General features: G+C 39.1%; 1 protein-coding gene across 11 annotated transcripts in view; it reads right to left on the bottom strand.

Moving 5' to 3' along the window:
• Positions 1 to 23,411, bottom strand: part of NBEA (neurobeachin) — a 685,885-nt gene that overhangs the window by 4,528 nt on the left and 657,946 nt on the right. For 5 of the 11 annotated variants that reach the window (XM_043576682.1, XM_043576713.1, XM_043576741.1 and 2 more), the window contains 8 exons: positions 21,694 to 21,756; positions 21,280 to 21,369; positions 18,439 to 18,631; positions 16,748 to 16,819; positions 14,406 to 14,561; positions 13,729 to 13,899; positions 2,377 to 2,478; positions 284 to 480 (listed from right to left, as the gene is read on the bottom strand). In XM_043576682.1, the coding sequence (XP_043432617.1) occupies positions 284 to 480; positions 2,377 to 2,478; positions 13,729 to 13,899; positions 14,406 to 14,561; positions 16,748 to 16,819; positions 18,439 to 18,631; positions 21,280 to 21,369; positions 21,694 to 21,756 (1,044 nt within the window). The remainder of the gene's footprint in view (positions 1 to 283; positions 481 to 2,376; positions 2,479 to 13,728; positions 13,900 to 14,405; positions 14,562 to 16,747; positions 16,820 to 18,438; positions 18,632 to 21,279; positions 21,370 to 21,693; positions 21,757 to 23,411) is intronic. The other 6 variants (XM_043576721.1, XM_043576750.1, XM_043576778.1 and 3 more) reach the window with 3 other exon arrangements.

The following is a 23,411-nucleotide window of genomic DNA, read 5'->3' as shown; positions in this document are numbered from 1 at the left end:
TGCTTATAAAAGAGCTGAAGAAAAATCTCCTTAAGGGTCTGACCCTCATCAAACGAAAGCTGTCATCTCTAAAATCAGATTCACAGAGTTACCTACTTGGGACTAAATGAACTTTGGGTTTGTTCAAAGCATCAATCTACATGAATTTACCTGCTTTTAAAACCACTACACATTTCTTTATCTGGATACCAGAGAAACTGTATTATGGATCACTTAATGGGAGATAGTCAATCTTCAATCTGATGGCTTCAGTCCCTGTTTAGCACCGAACATGCAGACCTACCCGTGTTGAATCATTGATCTCCATCTGAGCCAAAAGTTTCCCATTAATGCTGAAATTGCTGAATCGTCCTCGTTCATAGTATATGATACAGTGGCCTTCACTCGAGACGGAAATCAAGCGCGGGAACAAGCAGTTCTCTGGTCCTTCAAGGGCTCGCAACAAATCTCCAGTGATGGTGTGGACAAGGCAAGGACCCTCTGCAGAAGGAGGATATCAACGGCCAGAGTCATTCATAATGACTAGTCACCTATGGGTTCTTACAAACACACTGACCCTACCTGGGTACATACACTCAGATTTGTGGAAGGAGGCAGAAAAGAAAAGAGGTACGCTGGCGGGAGCCAGGCACTGATGTTATATTTAAACAGAACAAACACAGGGAGCTGTGTCTTCTGAGCTGACCTTCTCAACTTTTCACCTAGGGAAATACTTGGTCTTTTTCTACGTGAGATAATATTCTTAAAAAAGGATACAGTCCATAGATAATGTGAGATTAAAATACTGTATGTCCCAAAGTTTTCTCTTCATGCGATTTTAGAAATGTTTCTTCAAAGTTTAGAATTATCCACATAACTGCTAATTTTCTTTAGTTTCATCAAAACTTTAACATTATACCACATAAATACGTTCCTATCATAATGAGTTTCACCTTTTCTACAATTCATACATAAAATGTAAGAGGCAAAGTTAAGATAATCAATCAAGTGATTCAGAGTGTAAAAACACGTTTTGTCTTTAAATGTGAATAGTGAAGGGAGAGAATAAAAATAGTATGGGGGCTGACTTATTTTGCTCCAATTTTTTTTCCTTCCTCCTGGTAGAAATTGTGTTGATAAGATAAAAATTTCACTAGTCAAGTTCATAAAAATAACTGGTTAATATAGCTTGGTATTACCTGTCTCCCAATCAAAGAAAAAACAACTCATAAAGACAGCTAATGAATTATATTTTTCAACTGACTCCATCCAGTAGGTGGGAATTTTATTGAACAAGTGGCATTGTAAAGCCATACCTAAATTTTTACTAAATAGATGTGCATGATAGAAAAGACAGAAAATTAGAAAGAAAAAGAAAACAGCAATCATCTCTAATATCACCCATCACCTATACAAAATTAATGTTTTCTTCTATACCTACCACGTGTCTGTATTTTCCTTTTCCTTTTTTTTTCCTTTCACTTTACAGGATAGGATAATCTTAACTTATCATTACTTATTTTTTAGTTAAAAAGACATTTATTGAAAATATCCTACGTGTCCATAGGGTTATTTACTGTTACATACAAAAGTGAAAAACACTGTCGCTACCTTCAGACATTACATCTATTCTCCACAAAGCAGCCAGGATAAGCTCCTGAAAACCAAATACGATCAACCTTGCTTAAAAATCTCCAGTGAGTTCCCACTACACTCAAAATAAAAGGAACATCGCAAGTTCTTGTGCCACTGGTCCCCGGCCTGCCAGCCTTCTCTCTAACTCCGCTGAGACAGCATCCACTCAGCCCCTCTGGTTTTCTTGAAGTTTTTCCTGAGCGTTAGGCTCCTTCCTGCCTCAGAGCCTCTCACAGTGAATTGGTGTCTGATCCAGAATTAGAATCCAGGTTTCCTAACTTTTCTTGAAACAACGCTTCTTTCACCAAAAGTCAAAAACTCCAAGTAATCATGTTTCCTTTCCCATCAACCTCAACACAGTCCCGGGCCTGATGAAGGAAGGGGCTTCTGGAGGGAGGGGGGTCCAAGGCCATGTCTGATAAGCAACCTGACTTCCCTCAGGGCTCCCACAGCATCATGAATATCTTCCCCCATCTTTTATAGGTTATTTTTAATGGCTGCAGCATAGGGGTGTGTTGCAGTTGATTTTACCAGGGTTCTGGCTAGAGTGCTGGTGACCACAAAATACTACATAAAATTTCATATATATTTGGTATTAGTACTAGTAAGTAATAATAAAACAAAATAGTTGCAATGAACCTAGGGATTACATTGTCTATACAGGGCAATGTCTATTTCCTAAAGGAAATAAATCATAAATCATGGTTAACTTGAGAAAATAGTAGTTTTTAAAGACTTAAAACAAAAGAAATGCCTTCTGACCTTTAGCACCACTGATAACAAGTCCAAGTTCTGCACAGACAGAAACACAGACAACTTCATGGTCATGGCCTGTGAGGACAGCTCTTGGGGCAGGATAGTCACCTGCAAGGAAACAGGAGCAGTGGGTTACTACAGACCAATGGCAGAAACGAAGAGCTACACCACTACGTCAAACATTTACAATAATAACCATGAACATCTATTATGGGCATTTACTAGCTGTGTAACCATGAGCTGGTTGCTTAACCTCTCTACTGCTTCCTCATCTGTAACCTACTACTTCTGTAAAACTTCTACATGAGTTGTTCAGATGCCTAAATAAGTTAACAAATGTGATGTGCTTACAACATTATGACAGTGGTGACAGCTATTCTTTTATTCCTATTGTTAGGAAACACACCAAGGCTGCCAAGGTATTTATATGCATTATCTCATTTAGTGATGGCAATATTCATAGGAGGTAGGTACACTTATTATACTTATTTTATGGCTAGAAACCTAAGGCTCAGCAAGGTTATTCAATCTGCACAAGTTCATACAGCTAGTTAAGTGTTGGAGCTGTCTAATTTTGAAACCCATGCCTTTACCCGTTTAAAAATTTTCCCTAAAATCTCCAACAAAACAGGTTGACACGCTTTGATTCTGAGGTGAGAGGTAAGTAGTAAAGAAAAAAAAAAGAGATGATCATCTTAAGTTTCCACTTGACTTAATAAAGTCAAACCTAGCTAAAAGTCCAACTGCATTACATGCCATAAGCATTTTCACTGCTAAGTGCTTTCACAAACATTAAATGGATGACTTTTAAGTGAAAGGCATTCTCTAAGGAGACTAGGAGCTGGGAGTATAAAGAGGAGGCATAAGGCATACCCTGAAACTCTTGACAACTCATCAAACAACCCTGGCCTTTCCCAGGCTTTCCAGTGGAGGCACTTGACAATGCCAAGTGTGGGGAAGAACAGATTGTGTTCGCAGAGTACAAAAGGGATCAAAAGATCTCCTTAGGAAGAGAATATCAGACTATCTGGTGAGTAACCTGCACAAAGACTGTGTGAGAAGGGTCAGCAAAGTTGAGAGGGCATTATGCCCAACATTGTCGTATGGGGGCAAACCGATTGGAGAAGCCAGTTTGGGACAGAAATGAGGGGTCTCTACAGTCTTGGGTGAAGACATGTGAAGGAAAAGGAAACAACAGAAAGTCACAGAGGCACTGTGGAAGGTGAATGGGTAGGGCTCTGAGTGGTTCTGTTTGGTGGATGGGAAAAGAAAGCCAGTGCTGGTCGCCTTGGGCATATGTGAAGGCCTAAACGATTCACCGAAGTGAAATTCTGCTGAAGGTGGGGCGATCAGAAAGCAGGATGCGAAATACTTAGTAACAATACAATTTGGACTTGAACCACTGAATCAGATTCAACAAATATTTAGCAATGCCTTGTAACACCCCAGTATTTCCATTTTTCATTAACATCACACTTATTAATGTGTTACGTTGCCCATTTCTTTCTGTCTTAATTTTTAAACAGTTCTAGCTGACTCCTATTGTCTGACATTGGCTTAGCTGGCTGTGTTGTTTAGTTTATTCTACAGTATCATCTTAGCAAAGAGTTTATTATATTATTATTATTTTATACTTTTTATGTATATTTCATCTTAAGCTATCAATATTATTGACCATTACTTTTTCTCCTTGAAAAGGCATGTTGGAACTTGGTCGTGTAACTGCAACTCTTCCAGAATTCTTGGTATTTCTCAAACTAGGGTCCCTGTACCCTAAGGTCTGTGGATATTTTCTTGGGAGTATAAAGTTCTATGAAAAATTTTAAATTTCAGGTTTATAATTTGATGATACACACACACACACACGTTTATTTGTTTAAAATTTATTTATTTATTCTGAGAGAGAGAGAGAGAGAGAGAGAGAGAGAATCCTGAGCAGGCTCTGCACTGTCAGTGTGGAGCCCAACACGAGGCTTGAACCCAGGGAATGTGAGATCGTGACCTGAGCCAAAATCTAGAGTCAGATGCTTAACCGACTGAGTCACCCAGGCACACTGATACTCTAAAAATATTTTTTCATCAGTTATAAAGATGAGATCTCTTTTTTGCTGTCTAACATCTATGCTGTGGCAATTTAAAATTTACATATGTTTTAAAACTTAAGATGGACTAATTGATTAAGTCAATGTTTCTCAGACTCGTTTGTGGGGTCCTAGAACACATTTCTCAAAGCCAGAGGTTATTTTCGTTTCATTCTGTTTTTGTTTTTTGGTGTTAATAACAATTTTGTTCTCTTTAAAAGGGATCAGTGTAACAGTCAAGTTTGGTAAACACTTCTGTAGATTAATTAATTTTTTTTCCCAGGGTCACAAATTCTTTTCAAGTTGGTAGCTCCCACAAAGTGTCCTGATCTTCCTTTGTTTTTAGAAATAAATAATTCAAAGAAATCAATTACATATAAATATTTATAGCACATGCATGAAATTAAAAGAATGAAATACATTCATTTGTAGTCACCTCCTAGCTTAAGAAATATAGAACATTACTAGTAAGTTTGGTCCTCTCTTTTAGACTGTTTATTTTAAAAGTTATATCTTAAAAGTTCCGTTTATTTTTCTCTTCTGTTCATTCTGCCTCACCCGGTTATTGAGTTTGTGATTTTTTATTTTATTTTATTTTTTACTAAAACATTTTTTTAAACGTTTATTCACTTTTAAGAGGCAGAGAGAGACATAGCATGAGTGAGGGAGGGGCAGAGAGAGAGGGAGACACAGAATCTGAAGCAGGCTCCAGGCTCTGAGCACAGAGCCCGATGTGGGGCTCGAACCCACAAACCGTGAGATCATGAGCTAAGCCGAAATCGGATGCTCAACCCACTGAGCCACCCAGGTGCCCCTGTGATCTTCTTTTAAATGGTGCTTGAGTTCCTTGCATACTGGCCTGTTTTTCTCTGTAAATCCTATTCTGGATGGTGTGCCCCCCGCCCCTTCCACCCAATTCTTGTCTCTTAGAGAGCCACCCTGTGCTTTGGGGTTGACACTGCTCTGAGAGTTGTCTCCTGGGCTGCCATGCCTGGCCCTCATTGTGGAGGGGGCAGGATGGGGGAAGTGAATGTTCAAGGCCTGGGAATCGTGCCTGCTTCCTGAAAGCCCCTTCTTTGGCACTGATGTGGCCCGCGGCACTGAGCAGCCACACTGGTTGTCCAATTCTACGCCCCACTGCAGCCAGAGGGAAGGCAACAATAGGTCTGGGAAAATTCTGGGAGGAGAGAGCGTAACTAAGACACCTTACCCTGCAAGACACACAACGCTCTTCCCTCTGGTTTGCCGATACCTCCTCCTTCAGACCTACTCATCTTCTGTCTCTGCAGGAACTGCTCAGTTTCATGTGAGCTTTCTACGATCCATCAGTTTCCATTTTGCTTTTGAGGCATCTCTTTGATGGAGTATGGGAGGAGGGGGATGGTAGCCCCAGAGAACGTGTCATCTTATTCTAAGTTTATGTACATTGCTATAACGTGTTTCAATATTGGCAAAGTGTCGATTTATATTTGCCAGCAGTCCCAGATTTGTCTGAAACATATTTATAAAATTATGCTTCAAAGAAGCCCTGAGTTCCTTGGTAAAATGAGAAGTAACACTTTCTGTGTAATATCACCCTTAATTTTTCTTTTCTTTTTTAAGGTTTATTTATTTGGAGACAGTGCACATGCATGTGTGCGAGTGGGGAAGAAGGGGCAGAGAGAGGGAGAGAGAGAGAGTCCTAAGCAGACTCCATACTTAGTGTGGAGTCTGAAGTGGAGTTCGACCCCATGACCCTGGGATCATGACCTGAGCTGAAATCAAGAACGAGAAGTTCGACCGACTGAGCCACCCAGGTGACCCTACCCTTAATTTTTCTAAGTGATTATTTTATCTTGCGAGAGACTGGTCAAATGAAAAATCCTGAAATTATATGCTTAATAAAATTTACATAAAGAATTTTCTAAACTTTTCCCTTATATGCTACAGAAAAAAGTAAGAAGCAACCTACTTCTCTTGCAGGGAATTGAAAAACATGTATACAACTATTCTTTATGTATATAATATATTATCTATTAGGAAATAAGGTTTTCAAAAGTTTGCAACTGATTTAGAAAGTTAAAAAAATTTTTTTTTTCGTGACAATCTCCCCAGATCATTTGAATAAAGTGTGGAACAGAACTATTAGGGGATATGGTTTAGGGCCTCTGAAAGCATTATTTCCCGATTTAAAACAGAGAAGAGTAAATAAAATATTATGCAGGGGGTTTTGAATTGAGAAACCTGCATCAGGGGGAAAAAGCATATTTTCCTGCCAGGGACATTTCACTGCCAGGGACAGATGTCACACACCCCAACAATCATTCAAAATCTTGGGAATATTCTGTCACTGTCACATCACAATTGATGGATGTAGCTGGGGGTGAAAGGGCCTGTGCACAGGGAGGGGGAAGGCGCAGGTGAGCCCCCCCCATCCCAGGACCACAACACCATCGCCCTCATCCCCCCAGCATTTCCTCAAACAGAAGAGCTCTTGTGTGACGGAATTGCCGTGGATCATAAAGAACAAACATGCCGACTTTGACATTGCTTATAGACAAGTATTTGGAAAGTCCAAATACAAAAAGCTTATTATAAACAGATTCCATCTCATTATTAAGCAAAAGCCATTTCAATATTTTCCAAAATGGATGATGAAAACAGTACAAAGTTATTAGATGCTGTTATTCACATGGAACTGACGAGAACTTTTTCAGTGAGATGGTCTCTGCTTTTAGAGAAATGATCAAAGCAAAGATACTCATGGTTCTTATTATTTTAAGCCTTATTTGTGGGGCGACTAGTATGCAGGGGTAAGCTTTGGTCCTTCTGAATCAAGAGCTAAACAAAAACAGCAGAGTGTCTACAATCTATGATCCTCAGCACGGTTCTACTGGAGTCAGAAGGCGGACGTCTTGATGATGTATGACCTGATTTTATCTACAACCTTCGTTAGGTCATGGCAAAAGGTATTTTCGTTCATGTTTATGCCTACGTGAAATAGACGTGAAACCCCACAAGAGGCATTTTAATCACTACCTGATTTCAAGGTTTATTCAAAAAAATTGTTAGGCAATTGTCAGGATCGCTCAGAAGAACTGTGCCCATGAGGAGTCCCTTATGGAGAGTGTGTCCTCGCAGCCCCTTGCAGAGGTCTGGCCCAAGTACCAAAAATGTCTGGGCCCACATTTTCCACAGGCCAAAGGGTGACCCACATAAAAAACATCACCTGGGTTGGAAAACATCCCATGATATGGTTTCATTTTATTACATATTCACTGAAAAATAGAAGATAGATATGTGCCTGTTTATTCACTCATTCAAAGTTCTTCTTGTCCTGCAGAGATGACACAGACCACTTCTGAGCCCTGCTGTGGCAGGGCAAATCTCTTCCCTTTAAGTCCTGACCCTGTATCCAGGTCAAGGCACATTAGTATCCTGCCATTACCTTCGCCAAATAGTCAACAGTATAATCCAAGGGAGTAGAGCTTTGCATAATGCCCAGAGACCCCCCCACTGCCTCCTGGTGCAGATCTGAAGCTCTCTGACCAAGAGATCATATTAGTTACTTTTGTGTGTGTGTGTGTGTGTGTGTGTGTGTGTTTTAAATATATATTGCTTTTGACCCAAGCCAAAGAGCCTCACAGCCTCAATTCCAGGAAAGGAAAGGAAAGGAAAGGAAAGGAAAGGAGAGGAGAGGAGAGGAGAGGAGAGGAAGGGGAGGGAAGGGGAGGGGAGGGGAGGGGAGGGGAGGGGAGGGGAGGCGAGACAAGGCAGAGACCAAGTGGCAAGTCAGTCCCCTTCTTAGTCACAAACCCTACAAAGTGTCCCAATGGTAGGCTAAGGGGATAGGAGGCTGAGAAAAGGAAGTTACACTATGGACATCAGTTTTGAAAGTCCTAGGAGTCAGAGATTGTTCACATATAACTCTTGCCTCTAATACATTTAATAAGCCCTAGGTAAGGTCCCTTGCTCTGAGAAGTGTGGCAAAGATACACAGATGTTAAAAATCTCTGGACCATTCTTTGTGCACGCTTTCGCCTGGTACAATACCACTGGTTAGTGGTGGTCATGGAGCTGGGCACCAGGGTAGCCATATTCAAAGAAGGCTGGATGCAAACAAAGAGAGGGATACGATTTGGCAGATGTTTAGTGACAGGTTGTGGCTGGCAGGAGGGTCAGTGTCCAGAGCTGAAGCTTACACAATGGGAGCCCAGGGAAGGGATGTGTGCACAGCTGGAGTCTCCTTTTCAATGGGCTTCTCGTTTCAGTCTGCATAATGCTTATATATGAGCTAAAAGACTTGTTTTTAAAAAGTGAAATTGAAAAGGCATACTAACGTCTTATGTATATTACTCAATGAATATTTGTAGATGGGATTTGAAAAGATGAGCAGTAAATTCTCTTCCAAAGTTTCCTATTGCTATGATTTTTAAAAATATCATATGTATGTATCGGCAAACTCTCTACGGAGCACCTCATGTGTGGTATAAACACTAAAACCACACAATTTGAAAGCAAATTGGATTTAGAGCTGAGGTCCCAGTGTATTTTAAGTGTCTGTTGAAGAGACAACAATGTTGACTTGCCCCTCTTGTGACTATCTTGTTGGAAGCTACGGCACGTAATGAGAAATGTCAAGTCCCAAGATCAATGAAATTTTGGGCTCCAGGGATTCAACAGGAATAGCATTGATCCTTTTAAAGAACACCAGTCAGAGATGGGTTGTAATATATTGCAAAGAGGGGCTCGGGAGGATAAGCGGCCAAGTCCAAGATACCTACCTGACAAAAAATTCAATCAGCTTTTAGCACAAATTGCCTGCTCTGCTCTCCTTTCTTTCATGCAGTAGGCTGCTTCCAATTAAAGTGCGCAAATTAATTTTTATCACTTCCAAATTAGTTTCAGAATTTGTGCAAAAGAGTGTTTCAGATGAAAGCATCTGTCCCTCACATCTCTGCAATTCGTTATCTAGTCAGGGACCTATTCAAATCTCCAAGAAAATTTTCTATGTTCAAAGTCACAAGTTGGCAAGAATAACACTAGATATCAGTATTATAAAATATATTAATAAAACAACCATCATTCAACTGTAACCTATGTTACACAGCATCTGCCTATTTCTTTTATGGTCTGAAACTCTTTGTAATAATCTGTGTACAAATTTTCATGGTCTTTGTGGAAAATTCATTAAAACTATGAAAATAATTAGGAAAAGACTATTTCTGAGACGTCTGAATTAGTCACGATAATATATTTGACACAATGAAACCATAAAACTCTGCACCTACCTAAGAAATCCACAAACATTAGAAATATTTTCTCTGGTAGCAACAGAGCCACCCATTAAAAAAGAATAAAGACAATGCAAAAGAGACATAAATATATTAGAGAGCCACTTGAATTAATCTTGAGAAAGTGAGTAAATGGATCATATCATTTTATGTTGTGCTGAATATACATCTGATTCGGCCTCTGACATACAAAGCAATTCAATGTCCTTACCACGACCAATCCCGGGATTCTAACAGCTACTGGGATATTATGTTTCACACTAGGACTTCCCCCTTCAAGTCTAGGTTAATATATACAACCCTCAAAACCGAAGGGCATTGTGTCACACACTTTAATATGAATTTAGACATAACGAGCTTTTTCGTCTTGAGTAGCAATGCATTATAAGATAGAAAACACATACGGCCTGGTTCTCTGACCTGTGAATTGGTGGCTAGAATAGATTAAACTGGGACAGAAGCAAAAAATCCTTTCCTCTCGTGCTGTGAGTTTTCTGATGGCAAGGACTATGTTTATGTCAATACCCACGGCTGATCCCTGATGTGACCGTCAGTTCAGGGTGTGCAGAGGCTGCCTTTACAAACAGTGGCTGGACCAATACATGTGGTCTCTCCAGTCATGCATATATGTGCTGCTAAGTTGGCTGTTTCAACAGATTAGGCAAAGTCATAAATCGGTCAAGTCAATCAAGTACAAAATATGACCAATTATTAATCTTTTTTTACTATTACAATTATTCATAGGGTAAGAAGCTGATACTAGTTTTTACATAATTATCAATTTGTCCCCCAGGTGGAAGACTAAACGTTTCATAGTACAAGACCAAACATTATTATCTGATGGCAATTTATGATCCGTGTAATAAATACTCTAGGTGTTTAGTACGTTCAAGCAGAAAAAGGAGTTTGGAGATTAGTACAATATAGGTTTTTGTAAACCACAGGTCAGAGACTTTGACTACCCGGCATTCTCAGCTGCTAAGGCAGGACTAGCGCCCAGGAGGCACTCAATACATGCTTGTTGCTTGACTAACACTTCAGGTGATCATGCTGTCTATTCTAGAAGAGCAATTTTTCACCTTATATTAAGGATGGTGGATGAAATAAAGCCTTATGATATATGTCCATATTAAATGTCCAAGCAAGTTTTGACAGAGTGGGTTTTAGGAAGTGGTTTATGTTCATAATGATGACAATAGTTTTGATCAAAAATAAATTCTTATAAATGGAGGCAATAATAAATAATATGCTTTGATAATATTCTTAATTCCTTAAGGATAATCTTGTCTTTATTGAAAGCTTAAATAAAATGCTGCATCTTAACAAATACAATGTTCAGAGTTTTGTTCTTAAGGATTAATATAAATATTTTCATTTAGAGAGCTCCCATTGTAAGGAACTTTAAACAGTCTAAATATTACTATATTTAATTTTTCTTGATAACTGATGGACCAAAGCTACAGCAATTGTTAATTTTCTTTTGGCTTAAAAGATCATTAGAAAATAATATAAAGTAAAGTAGCTAACACAGATAATTACTATAATTTAACATTAAAACTCTTTACCTCATAGCAGTACAATATACAAAGTATCTTATCTTGGCTACCAGCTGGGAGCTTTTAAGAAATAAATCCTCTTTTTGGAAATATCATTTTCATCATTTCTGAGCTTCATTTTGAAGATTTATTGAAAGAAATTTAAAACACTACTCTGGGGGCACCTGGGTGGCTCATCTGGTTAAGCATCTGACTCTTGACTTCAGCTCAGGTCACGATCTCGCAGTTCGTGGATGGAGTCCCATATCAGTCTCTGCACCGACAGCACGGAGCGTGCTTAGGATTCTTTCTCTATTTCCCTCCTCTCTCTCTGCTTCTACCCCACTTGCGCGTGCCTGAGCTCTCTCTCAAAGTAAACTTAAAATAAAAAGCACTATTTCGTTTCTTAAAAATATTTTTTTAATTTAAAAACTTACAATTTTTATCAATACAGATGGAAGATACTACATGGGCCTGCTACTTAATTCAACTTTTCTAATGAATGCTACACTACTATGAAAATAAAGGAGATGTGTAAATATGAAAAAATGAATTCGGATAGAATACATGTGATAACGTACAATGCTTGAGAATAAGAAAGCCACCAATGGTAGATCAAATGTCTTATACGCACATACACACACATGCACATACACTAGAATTCTGCTAAAAATGAAGTTTCTGTTTTTTTAAGGGATATTATAGAAAAGAATAAATAAGGAGGTTAATTTTTTAGTATTTGGAGTATATTTGTTATGTAGACATGGTAGCTAATTATTTGAGCTGGTTGGAAAGTAAGCAACGCTGAATGTTTTTTCCCTCAAACCAGCATCACATCTTAGTTCACAACTTAAAGCAGAGGCTGATACGTAAGACGCACACACTCTCTCTTATTTGGTATCTATGCTAAGAAACATGATTCCATGGTACCCTTGAGTTTCTTCATCTACTGTTCTTCAGCTCCAGCTGTGGGCAGCACGAATAAAACCCCATGTAACATTTGGTCCTCTAGTTCATCTCCCACTATCTTCATTCATATGTATATATTTCTATATATTTCTCTATTTTCTTCTCTACTATGATAGGGCCTTGGCTCCTAGCAATGAAAAGCCATTTCCTATTTTTGCAATATTCCTGTCAAAATGTGTAAGAGTCGGGGGTGGGTGGGACTGGCAAGGTGGACAGATTATACAACTGGGCTTTCATCCTCAGCTAGGCTCTAGCCACGTGGCTGGAACACAGCATCTCATGCACGTCTCATCTGCTCTTACAATATTTCAGTGGCAGGTACACAGCATCCCCGGAAAATTCTTATCTCTGTCTTGTTGTACATGTGACCCAAACTCATGTTTCAGTTGGTTTCGGAGTATTCTTTAAGCTGTGACCAATGTATGAATTACAATTAGAATCACCCCGGTTTAAGCACCAGACATCATCAACGCTTTCCAGAAACCATTCTCTATTTTATAGGAAATATTTGCATTGAAACTATTGAAACCTTGGTAATTAAAAACAGTGACTATTTCTAGGCAATCTCTTATCTAGTTCTCCACTTAGGCAGATGTGGGTGGAATCTAAGTGATCAGCAGGACGAGGTGGGCCCAGCGTCCTCCTAAGCCGCCATCTTCCTTCAATATCTAGTTCTCCATTTAACAATACTTATTGAAAAAACCATTATGTGTGTCACTTTGCCAGGAACCAGAGACTGAGAATGGAAAGAGAGAGACTCATAGTCCATTTCAGTGTTTCCTCAGAACAGCAGTTCCAAAGAATAATAACTATTCTGCCAGGAGCAGAATGGGTTAAACAAATTTCGACAGATTTATTTGTGTAAGACTTTCAGAACTTACCTAGAGAATAAGAGTATATGCAGAGTTTTCTAAAATTATTTTACTCTGGAGTTCCCCGCATTCTTTTCCTATGGGATATTTTAGGGAGCGCTGGTGAATAAAGAATACTCAGGAACCATCACAAAGAAATTGTCTCCTTCAGTTTTTGCCTTCCCAATGCCTAATCTGAAGGGAGTTCTCAATCATTGTTAAATGAATAAACAGAGATATTTACTCAACTGTGTGGTAGAAAGTAAGAAGTGTCCTCACTGAGGCACTCTGAGGAAATTCAGAGAAGGGAGAGAGTATATTCAGTTGAGAGCAGTTATAAGAAGTTTAATGGACCAGGTGACACTGAAAGAGATTTCTGAAGGATAAAGACATTGGGAGATTGGGGATGGGCTGCCAAAGAGAGGGTCAATGTGAGGGGACCTGGGACTTTTCCCAGGTTGAAGGTTACAGTGGTTGCCCTTGTTTGTACTTTGAACATAGTGACATTCTAACAAACATTTTTGCTACGTAAAGCTCTCCTTTTTTAAAAGTCTCACAACCCCAGGAAAAGCTGTTAGAAAAATAAAAAAGGCAAAGTATGTTTAAATAAATGTATTGTCTGAGGGGACGCTTCTAGACAAATACTCACTGCTGTTCGGGTTGTCCCCTATGATATGGTGTCGCCCACTCCAGTACCAGAGAAGTAGGGTAGCATCTCGAGACCCAGAAACAATGTAGCAGTCCCCGCCTATGTATGACTCCGACCTGGCCAAGCACGTGACCACGTCCCAGTGGCCAAACACAATCTGAGTTAATTTCCCTGAAACACAGAAAGGGTGGGTTTAATTCGTTTGCTATTTTCCTTTAAATGGTAATAAGCGTAACTTTATTTTACTAGATTGTGAAAAGGGAATCTGTAAACGTGAACATTTATAAGCTAATTCAAATTTAGCTACAGATGCTTTCTTGAATTTCTTCTGAAAAACAATACAAGAATGTTACTTGGGATTTTTAAGGAAATGACTTCTAAAACAACACAACTGTGATTTGTAGTCCCCAGGGTTTGGGTCAGACTAAGGGGAGGGAGGTTTAAGGTCTTTTACTGGATTTGATTTGGGAAAGGGACAATAGTCCTATTTGTCCTATGAAATCAGGACTCACGCTGAGGTTTGGAATGGATGGCATTATAACTAGTTACTTATAATGTGAACATTTAATTTGGATCTTGGCACTCAAGATGAAAATGCCTACATTATTAAGTATGATTTTATTTTACAGAACAATAGGCATTTGGAAGGGAATAAGGTATTTTATAGTTAAGCTTACCTGTTTCTGTAGAGTAAACTCTGAAGCTCTTATCCCAGAATCCACAGATAAGAATATAGCGATTATCTGCTGTGACCACAAAACAATGTGCATTGATTTGTATACTCTGGTCAACAAGGTCTGTGATCTGCCGTTTGTTCACACCAGAGTTATTGGCTAAACATAAATGGAAAAGAGTTTAAAGAAGGACTCCAAAAGAGTTTCATCAAACTCTTACTTACTTACAGGAGGAATATTTTTATGCTTCATTGATCTAGAAATGGGTTTTTGAGGCTATAAGATTATTAAGATTTTTAACATTTCCCCATGAGGAACATAAGCTTTTTTTTTTTTTTTTTTTTTTTTTTTTTTTTAGCAGCAGTGGCTATTTATGAACCACATTACATATTTAAAAGTTGTCAGAAATTTAAGTTCTTTCTCCACCAATAAATAACAACAATATGAAGAATTCAGATAATGAATTTAAAATAAAGTAAAAAGTATTTGAAAGCATTTAATTGTATCCATGTTCACTATGCACCAGTTCATTAGTGTCCAACAAGTTCCACAATAAAGAAGGAATAAACATTATGTGAAGTATGGTATGTAAGGAAAAAAAAAGTCTTAATATTTGCCCCAATCTGTCATTTTCTGATGGCATTTACAACTCATGTGGAAAAAGAAAAGGGGGAAGGGTTTGAGCATGGGATGTTGTTATGTGGGCAGCCCCACAGGGAGCTTTAGGTCAGCAGCCTTAAAGACCTGGATTGTCAACAAACAGAAGGCCTTTCCCGAATGGGCTGGCAGGGGAGGAGAGGAATAAAAAACATGGGAGAAAGATTGGGGAGGAAAGAGACAGGCAGAGAATCAGGGGATAGCGCTGGGACTGAATCTGAATAAAGTCAGGAACTCGGAGACACCGTCTGATTTCCCCAGTGCCTGTCTGCATGCCAGCCTGTCCCGTGCTCTGCTCTGTCCTTTCAGGCGAAATCCCTGGGCTGAATTCTTAAACAGAAGATGCAGACATAGGAGATCACCCGCACTCTCTAACGCCAATTAGACTGAAGTGCCACTCTGTGGATTCCCTCTAACGGTACAATAATAACGACTAGGGAGGTAAGCCCCCCAAAATGGAACAACAACAACAAAAAGGTAGGAAAGGAAAAGAAAATCAAAGGTTCTGAGTCACTTGAAAACTGCATAATTGGTCTTGATTAATTAGAATAGAGTTGCTAATTTTTCCATGATTACCTTCTAGCTGTATGTGACATTGTTGAAGTCTCTCGGACAAAGGAATAGTTGGACTAGACTCTAAAAATATTCCTAGTCCTAAACCTTATAATTTCCCATAGACATGTAAATGCTATTTTGTGTAGGGGTATAAGTAACTAACTGAACTGGCCACCTTTTAATTTATTTCTGGGTTCAGAGATGAAGGGTGAATTAATCTAAGAAAAGAATACCAAAACTTGTATATGGATTTATAATATTTCATACCATTTTCAACTTTTTTCTAATTAGTTCTCTATATGATCCCATGAGATAGGCAGAACAAACATCATGATCAGCAATCTTGCAGGTAGGAAACTGAGGCCTAGAAAAATTAAGGGGCTTGCTCAGGATCCCGTGCTAATAAATGTGTATGTGATTTTAAAATATTTCCATTATCTGTTGCAAAGAGTTACAGCTCATAGTTTGCAATTCATATGAAATATTTAATTTAAAAAAGTTGGCCCTGTTGAATGGAGATTTTTAGAAAAGATGTCCTTCATATTAGTTTCCTTCGATAATTTTTTATTTTTAAAATTTTTTAAATGTTTTATTTATTCTTGAGAGAGGGAGAGAGAGAGACAGAGCATGAGCGAGGGGCATGGCGAGAGAGGGACACAGAATCCGAGGCAGACTCCAGGCTCTGAGCTGTCAGCACAGAGCCTGATGCGGGGCTCGAACTCACAAACCGTGAGATCATGACCTGAGCCAAAGTCGCACGCTTAACTGAATGAGCCACCCAGGTGCCCCCCGCTTTAATAATTTTTTTTGAGGCCTTACCTATTTCAAATAATATAAAGTTGTCAAAGAATAGTTTAGGCAGAAAGAAAGGACAGTTCGGAATGATTTGCCTTATTTAGAACCAACTTAAACAACCTCCTAAAATATCAAGAAAATGCCACAAATAATTGTTGTAAATACCAAAAAGTTGTTAGATGGCATATGATTTACACAGCCCCTTGATGGTAATTTCATGTTATTTGCACATTAATTTTATGGCAGAAAAATTGCCATTCGACTGTCTTTTGTAGTAAGTGCACAGGAATCTGTGCACAGCCAGCATTCATGAAAATGTATTTTTGTGGTTAGCGTACCGATTAAGGGGTCCATTTCAATAGGAAGATGATGTGCTTGGTCCAAGGAGTATCCTGGAGCTCCTCTGAGGCCTAAAGTTTAAACAGAAGGAGAAAACTACCATAAAATTCTCGGAAAGGGGGAATTTCCTAAGATGCAGTGTTTCATGATGATTGTGGAAAAGTATGGTTTAGAAGTTATTTGGCAAATTGTTGTAAGAATGACTGTCATACTACACATCTTTGTAGATACTCTCAAAAGAAATCATCACAACAGGGACTCCTGGTTTCCATGGAGACGTGGAAAGCTGAAAAGAGTCTTGTTCTCATTCTAACAACATGAAAAAACAGCACAAAATAGAAGACCATAACATTTCCTGGACCCGTCAGAGAGCTAAGATTTCCGGGCAACCAAGGAGCCTGAAATCTAAGAAAGGCTGTGCCTGCACGTAGTGGTGGGTGTGAGCATGGCCGGGCTCACCTAGGCCAGGGTAGAGGGGGAGATGGGGCTCCCAGCTTCACTCAATTTATGACAAGTCAGTTGAAGGTAAGTAGAAATGACACACACCTAAGACCTTAAGCTCAGGAAAAGCTACTTTTAGAGGATTAATATTTAGGGCTTGATTGAGTTCATTAGTCATAATTTTTTACATGTGATTATATAACATATATAATACTTTTGAACAATGCTAGCGAAAAAATGAATCCTTTATAGGTTTTTTCTCAGCGCAAAACATTTCTAAAGGCTAAGACTACCGTGGGTAATAGTTATATTTTTTTCTTAAGATGTTTGTTGCATATTTCTGATCAAATGGAAGTAGTTATGCTTCATGTTGAGAGTATCACCAATAAATATAAAATAAGTGCATTTAGAGCCTCTTAGAAGATTAAGTTATGATATAAATGATATCATTTTTCAGAGGAATACAGAAGTCAGTAGAAGAGGAAATGTCAGGTCAATTCACCATGGACTCATCCATTTAGCCCTGGAGATAGGCTTCCAGGGAGACCTTAAGGGGTGAATTTGGCCAAATAAATCATTTGGTCACATCCATTTCTGTCCTGGTTAGGTAAGTATTAATACGTCTAATTTTGACACCAGAATTATATCACTTCAAGATGTACTAGCCGGAACTTTCAGGAATGTGCTTAAAGAAACCACGCGGGAAATCACTGAACAATTTAGATGTTGTCTTTTCTCAAAGACTCTCAGTTCCACCCAAGGAGGAAAGTGGGGTCTGTCTTGTTCACTGCTGTTCTCCCAGTGCTCGTGACTGTGTGACACACAGTGGCCAAATATTTGCTAAATAAATTAGGTGGAAGAAAAACATTTCAAAACCAGCATCTAGGAAATCCAGATTCAAACTCACTTTCATTTAATATGGGATAAAAGTGTTTTTGTTTGTTTGTTTGTTTGCAGGGCTGAGGTACAGGAGGGTGGGAGGACCTGAATTATTTGCAGAACTTCTTTAATTCATCAAATATTTATTGACTACTTAACCAGTAGCCAAGCATTCTGTGAGGCGAGGCCCTAACATATAGCAGTAGTGAGTAAGGCACACGAGACTCACTTCGTCAGGTTTGGCAATTATTTGCTCTCCTGCTTTTTGTAGATGATCTGGCATATTAGGTAGCCCTCAGCACACTTACCTTAACTTAACTGCAGCTCATAAGACACCTTCCGTAAGTCACCTGCTTAGATGTCTGCTTACCTACTGTGTTATGCCATCGATTCACTGCAAACAGTCGGCTGCAGGTCACGGTCACCACCGCAGGGATGGTCAGGTGGGGCAAGGTGTTGGCTGCCACGTGGGTCACCGGAGAATTGGACGGGAACTTCAGCACCATGATCACATCCTGTTGCATCTGATCTTTAAACATGAGTGGACTCTGTGGAAGGAAACACTGTTGAATAGAAAGGGAAGAGGGCAGAAGGAGACAAAAGGGATGACATGGTTAGTGAGAGCTCTGGGGAGATGGAGGTAAGCACAGACAAGGCCAGCACGAGCAGGGAGCAAAGCAAGGCGAACTTGCATCCTCTGGGGACGGCGCAGGGAGAAGGGCAAGGACTCGGTGTGGTCGCTGGCAGGGGACATCGAAGCATTAACGGCCAGTCTCAATTTAAGTGTCGCCCGACCGCGGTGTGAGAAGTTCGCTTACAGATCTGTCGTGTGATGTAGAATAAATTGGTCGGCATCGCGAAAACATCAGTTTGGTGGAAAAATTGGTTACGGACAACGTTTACGTGAACAATAAAGTGAACTGGTCGGTACTTGCATTTTTTACCTGGTTGATCTGGGCTCCTGGCTCCAACCTAAATCATTAAAAGCGAAGAGCCTTCCCTGTCAGAGGTCTGTACACATCTCTGCTGGGGCAGTTGACTGGGTACAGTCAACACCCCCTTTCCCCTTCTAGACTGGGTGCTTCCTTGAGGGCTGCCCCCTTTCTTCTCTTAATCTGCGTTTTCAAACTCTAGCATGTGACTTGATAGAAAGTAGACATTATAACGTCCTACTGTTTCAGCACTATAAAACACTGCAACACATTACTGCATCAAAAACACAAAATAGGGATGCTGGAAATAACCACGATTTAGCTTTCATAAATGTTTTGTAATTGTTTTCTACACATATGAATCGTCTGCTCCACGAACTTGCGAGGCCTACGTTTCCTTTATGAACAGTTCCATGCCAATTTAGTCTCTAACAATGTTCCCCAGGAAAGCAATGAATCCTGACTGGGCATTTCTCCAGAATAAGTATTTTTATTATTATTATTAAACAGAGACAACTAACACGGGAATAAAACTCTCCTGCCAAAGCATTTCATACAATAAAGTGTTAGAGATATTCTCTTGGACAGTTTATTAAAAATGCTTCGTTTCAAGGCTTGAGGCTCCAAGGCCACATCCTCACGTCTACACTGGGACTGCGTGTTTGTATGGAACAGCGTGCTTGGTGACAACCTTTCTGCTTTCTCACACACACAAGGACCAATTTCAATCCGAAGAGTTCATTAGTGACTACTCAAGGGTGCTGAAACTGAGCCATTGGAGAGAGAAAAAACATGGTTTCACACAAACACATTTATCTACGTGTTTCACTAGGAGTTTGACTATCGATTCCTTGAAGGTCTAGAATATGCGGTCACCTCTGTATTGCCAATGCTTAGCGTCATGCCTGACACACAGAAGGAACTCAATACAAATGTGTTAAGTAACTGATAAAATAAATTAAAGGTCTGAACAGCTTATAAATTTGTTTGCCCATATTTATGAACCATATTTCAGAGCTCTTTACCCCAAAATTAGGATACTTGCTGCCTTGATAATTACCTAGAGAAACAGATGAACTTTAATTCATTCTGCAAACACCTTTTTTTCCTTCAAGCGTTTTCCACTTCAGTTTAAAAAATAATAGTAAAAAGCCGCAGTTTAAAAAATAAGTTCCTTCTAAAGAAGTTTCTCAGGGGGCACCTGGGTGGCTCAGTTGTTTAAGCGTTCAACTTCAGCTCTGGTCATGATCTTGTGGTTTGTGAGTTTGAGACCTGCATTGGGCTCTGTGCTCACAGCTAAGAGCCTGTAGCCTGCTTTGGATTCTGTGTCTCCCTCTCTCCCTGTCCCTCCCCTTCTTGCACTTTGTCTCTCTGTCTCTCTCAAAAATAAAAAATAAACATTAAAAAAATTTAAAAAAGAAGTTTCTCAGAAAAAAAAATTACCATTTTCAAACTAGAGGGAAATGTAATACACTTTGCTAGTAAACTGAAAAATGGCTGTCTTGTTATGAAAAGGGAGCCTTGAAAATTCAGATTAGAATGAAAAGAATGTTACCTTTTCCCTTGTAAAACTGGAATAAAAGTTTTAATATGAGTAGCTAATGACGATGATGACACCAGCTAACATTTACTGAGAATGTATTGTACTCCAGGTGCTGGTCTAAGTGCTTTCCAGTGTGAAGTCATGACATTCTGAGGGCAAATGGTATTTTTACTTTCACGTAACGGATGCTGAAACATCAACAGGGAGGTTGAATACCTTGCCCAAGTCATTCCCCAGCCAGAGGCAGAACCGGCGTTTGACCCAAGTGGCTCTGGAGCCCTTGTTCTTAACTCCACTGTCTCTCTGCAGTGACTACAAATTACTTTTATGTTTCTTTCCTTTTCTTAAAATGAACTACCTCCCCCCTACTCCACCTTGTCCCAAAAGATTAAATTGGGCAATATCATATTGTGTTTATATTACATTTTCATCCTACTTTGTAAATCAAATCTAATTTTGGTGTCTGTATGCGTATGAATGAGTTTATGCAGAGGCACATAGAGTCAGAGAAGAGGGCTGTTTTTGTGAATCCCAAATTAGGCTAGCATTGCAGAACTTAAAGGTAAGAATTGCACTCCCTTCTGTTTCTCCATAGGGCATCAGCACATACTGAAGCCTGCAAAGTTGACCAATATCTTGAGAAGCCTTTAAAAATGCTGCTAAAATCACTGTTTTATTTGACCTGTACCCAGGTACAAAGAAAGCGGAAAACTTTCAGCAAGCTGCTACGTCTTACCAGGTGCATGGCTGAGCTCCGAGGTGGATGTGGCTCAATAAGCAACTGAGATGGCGTCTGTCCAAAGTTCTGTATCTGTGCCTCCATGGCCTGCAGGGGAAGGAGAGTGACTGTCACAATCAATATGCATCAACCAGAGAGGTCAACACACTCTCTGACGATGCAAGTGTATCCCAAGTCAGCCATGAAAGAAGTCCAGAAAATTCACCAGGCGCTCTTCTCTCGGGGTGCAGAATCATCCAAGTGTTAGTATTTTGTAGACAAGCTTTGCTTCTCCTTCCAAACATGCTTCCGTTAACCAAGTCACTATTCTTATTTAGAAGCTGGGGTTAAATGTGGAAATGTTAAACCTGTGAGTGCATGCATGCAGCAAAGACCAAAGAACACTTTTAACACTGAATACAGCATGTATACCTTAATAAAGTCCTTGGTAAGAAGGAACGTATGGGGATCTCTAATGAAATAAGCTTCTGGAATCTTGGGAAAAAAGAATGATACATAAAGTCCACCAATGATACACAATAAAATTCAGAAAATCATATTTTCCAGTCAATACAGAGGGCAATCACTATGACTTCTGTATGGACAAATTTTCACTACGAAAAATATATCTTGGCATGCTACGCTATTTTAAGATGAATGCTGAAATATTATGTAGTGTCTTATAAGGTATGGATATATTTCTCTCAAAAATTTTTTGAAATTTTGGAGATGACTAACCCAAAGAGGAAATAATTCTTTGGGCATCCTGAGCTACACAATATTTTGTTAAAGCCTATGCAGATAGAAATATTAATGAGATTTTATGGCTTCCAATGAATAAAAATAATTTTGGATCTCAAACTGTGTGGACTGTATAACATGCCTTTTTTTCTTTTTGGTGTGTATTTCAAAGACATAATCTTATAGGACATTTATGTATTTCTTCTATATATAAATTCCACTGGCAAAAAAATTCAATATACTAAGCTAGACTAACAGAAATATTTTTCCAAAATACTGTTAGCATGTAATTTAAGTCAACAAGGAGAAGCACAATATTTACAATGATCATTACTCTGTTACCATGCTAATTTTTCCCCTAAAATTGTGTGCAATTTGGTTGCACATAAAAGTGAAATACGAAACTCATTGCTGAGTGCTTAGGAGTGCAGGTAAGGTTGTAGATAGCTCTCGACACAGCACCGCCACTAATCGCATCACTATCTACAAATCTCATTTATAAAGTACTTAAATTTAACAATCTGTCTGCCTAGACTGCATTTCAAGAAAATGTTTATCAATAAAAATGTGAATTTTCAAATTTATTAGTAATATTAAACATGAATGCATCATTATCTGCCATATTTTACCAATTGCATAAACGGGGCTTTGGTTCTTTTATTTGCAGAGGCAATAGGATGAATTATTAAATCTCTTTAAGTGCTGTCCAATTTTAATGTATCCATTTGTTTGCATGGTGTCCACTCATACACAAAGTGTGACTATTTAAGTAAATCGCACTCACAAAGATACCATCACACTTTATCTCCCCAGTGCAAGATTTATGATTATAAAAGAGGGAAGAGACCATTTCTGGCTAGGTTCACATCATGAGCAATAAAGTCTTGAGAATTACTTGAAAGAAAAAAAAAAGCAGTAATTTTATTGTTAAAGCTGCCCTGGTTAGAAAATTTCCAATACCCTAGCTTTATGTATCAAGAACAGCCAAAGTTGCTCTAACAATAGATAACTATGGCTTGTGTTTTTACTCCTCCAGAAAGAGGACTGGGGTGGGGGTGGAGAGACAGGGGTAAAATTAAACACAGTTTAGTCTCTTGGTCAGTGCCTATACTTAGTACATAGCCTTTAAATAGTTGCGGAAGGACTAAATCCACAAACATGCTTTGCTTGACTTTAATTTTGTTTCTGAAAGGGAAGTATTAAACAATAATAGAGAATCTTGTGAAACTCACTTAATTTCCAGAAATCTGTACAGTTCTCTTCAGGGGGCCCACCTCTGATCCTTTTTGGACTCAGAGTACATACACATATGTATTCTAAATGACTCTCAAATGGCATCAGGGTAAATATTAGGCTGTGATCAACCTAATATTGTGATCTCACCCTCTCATTAAGACAGTCTATTTCCT

The sequence above is a fragment of the Prionailurus bengalensis genome, chromosome A1 (genome assembly GCF_016509475.1).
Source record: "Prionailurus bengalensis isolate Pbe53 chromosome A1, Fcat_Pben_1.1_paternal_pri, whole genome shotgun sequence".
In the NCBI taxonomy this organism is placed as follows: domain Eukaryota; kingdom Metazoa; phylum Chordata; class Mammalia; order Carnivora; family Felidae; genus Prionailurus; species Prionailurus bengalensis.
Note: the sequence above shows the minus strand (reverse complement) of the source record. Positions and strands in the feature narration are given on the sequence as shown.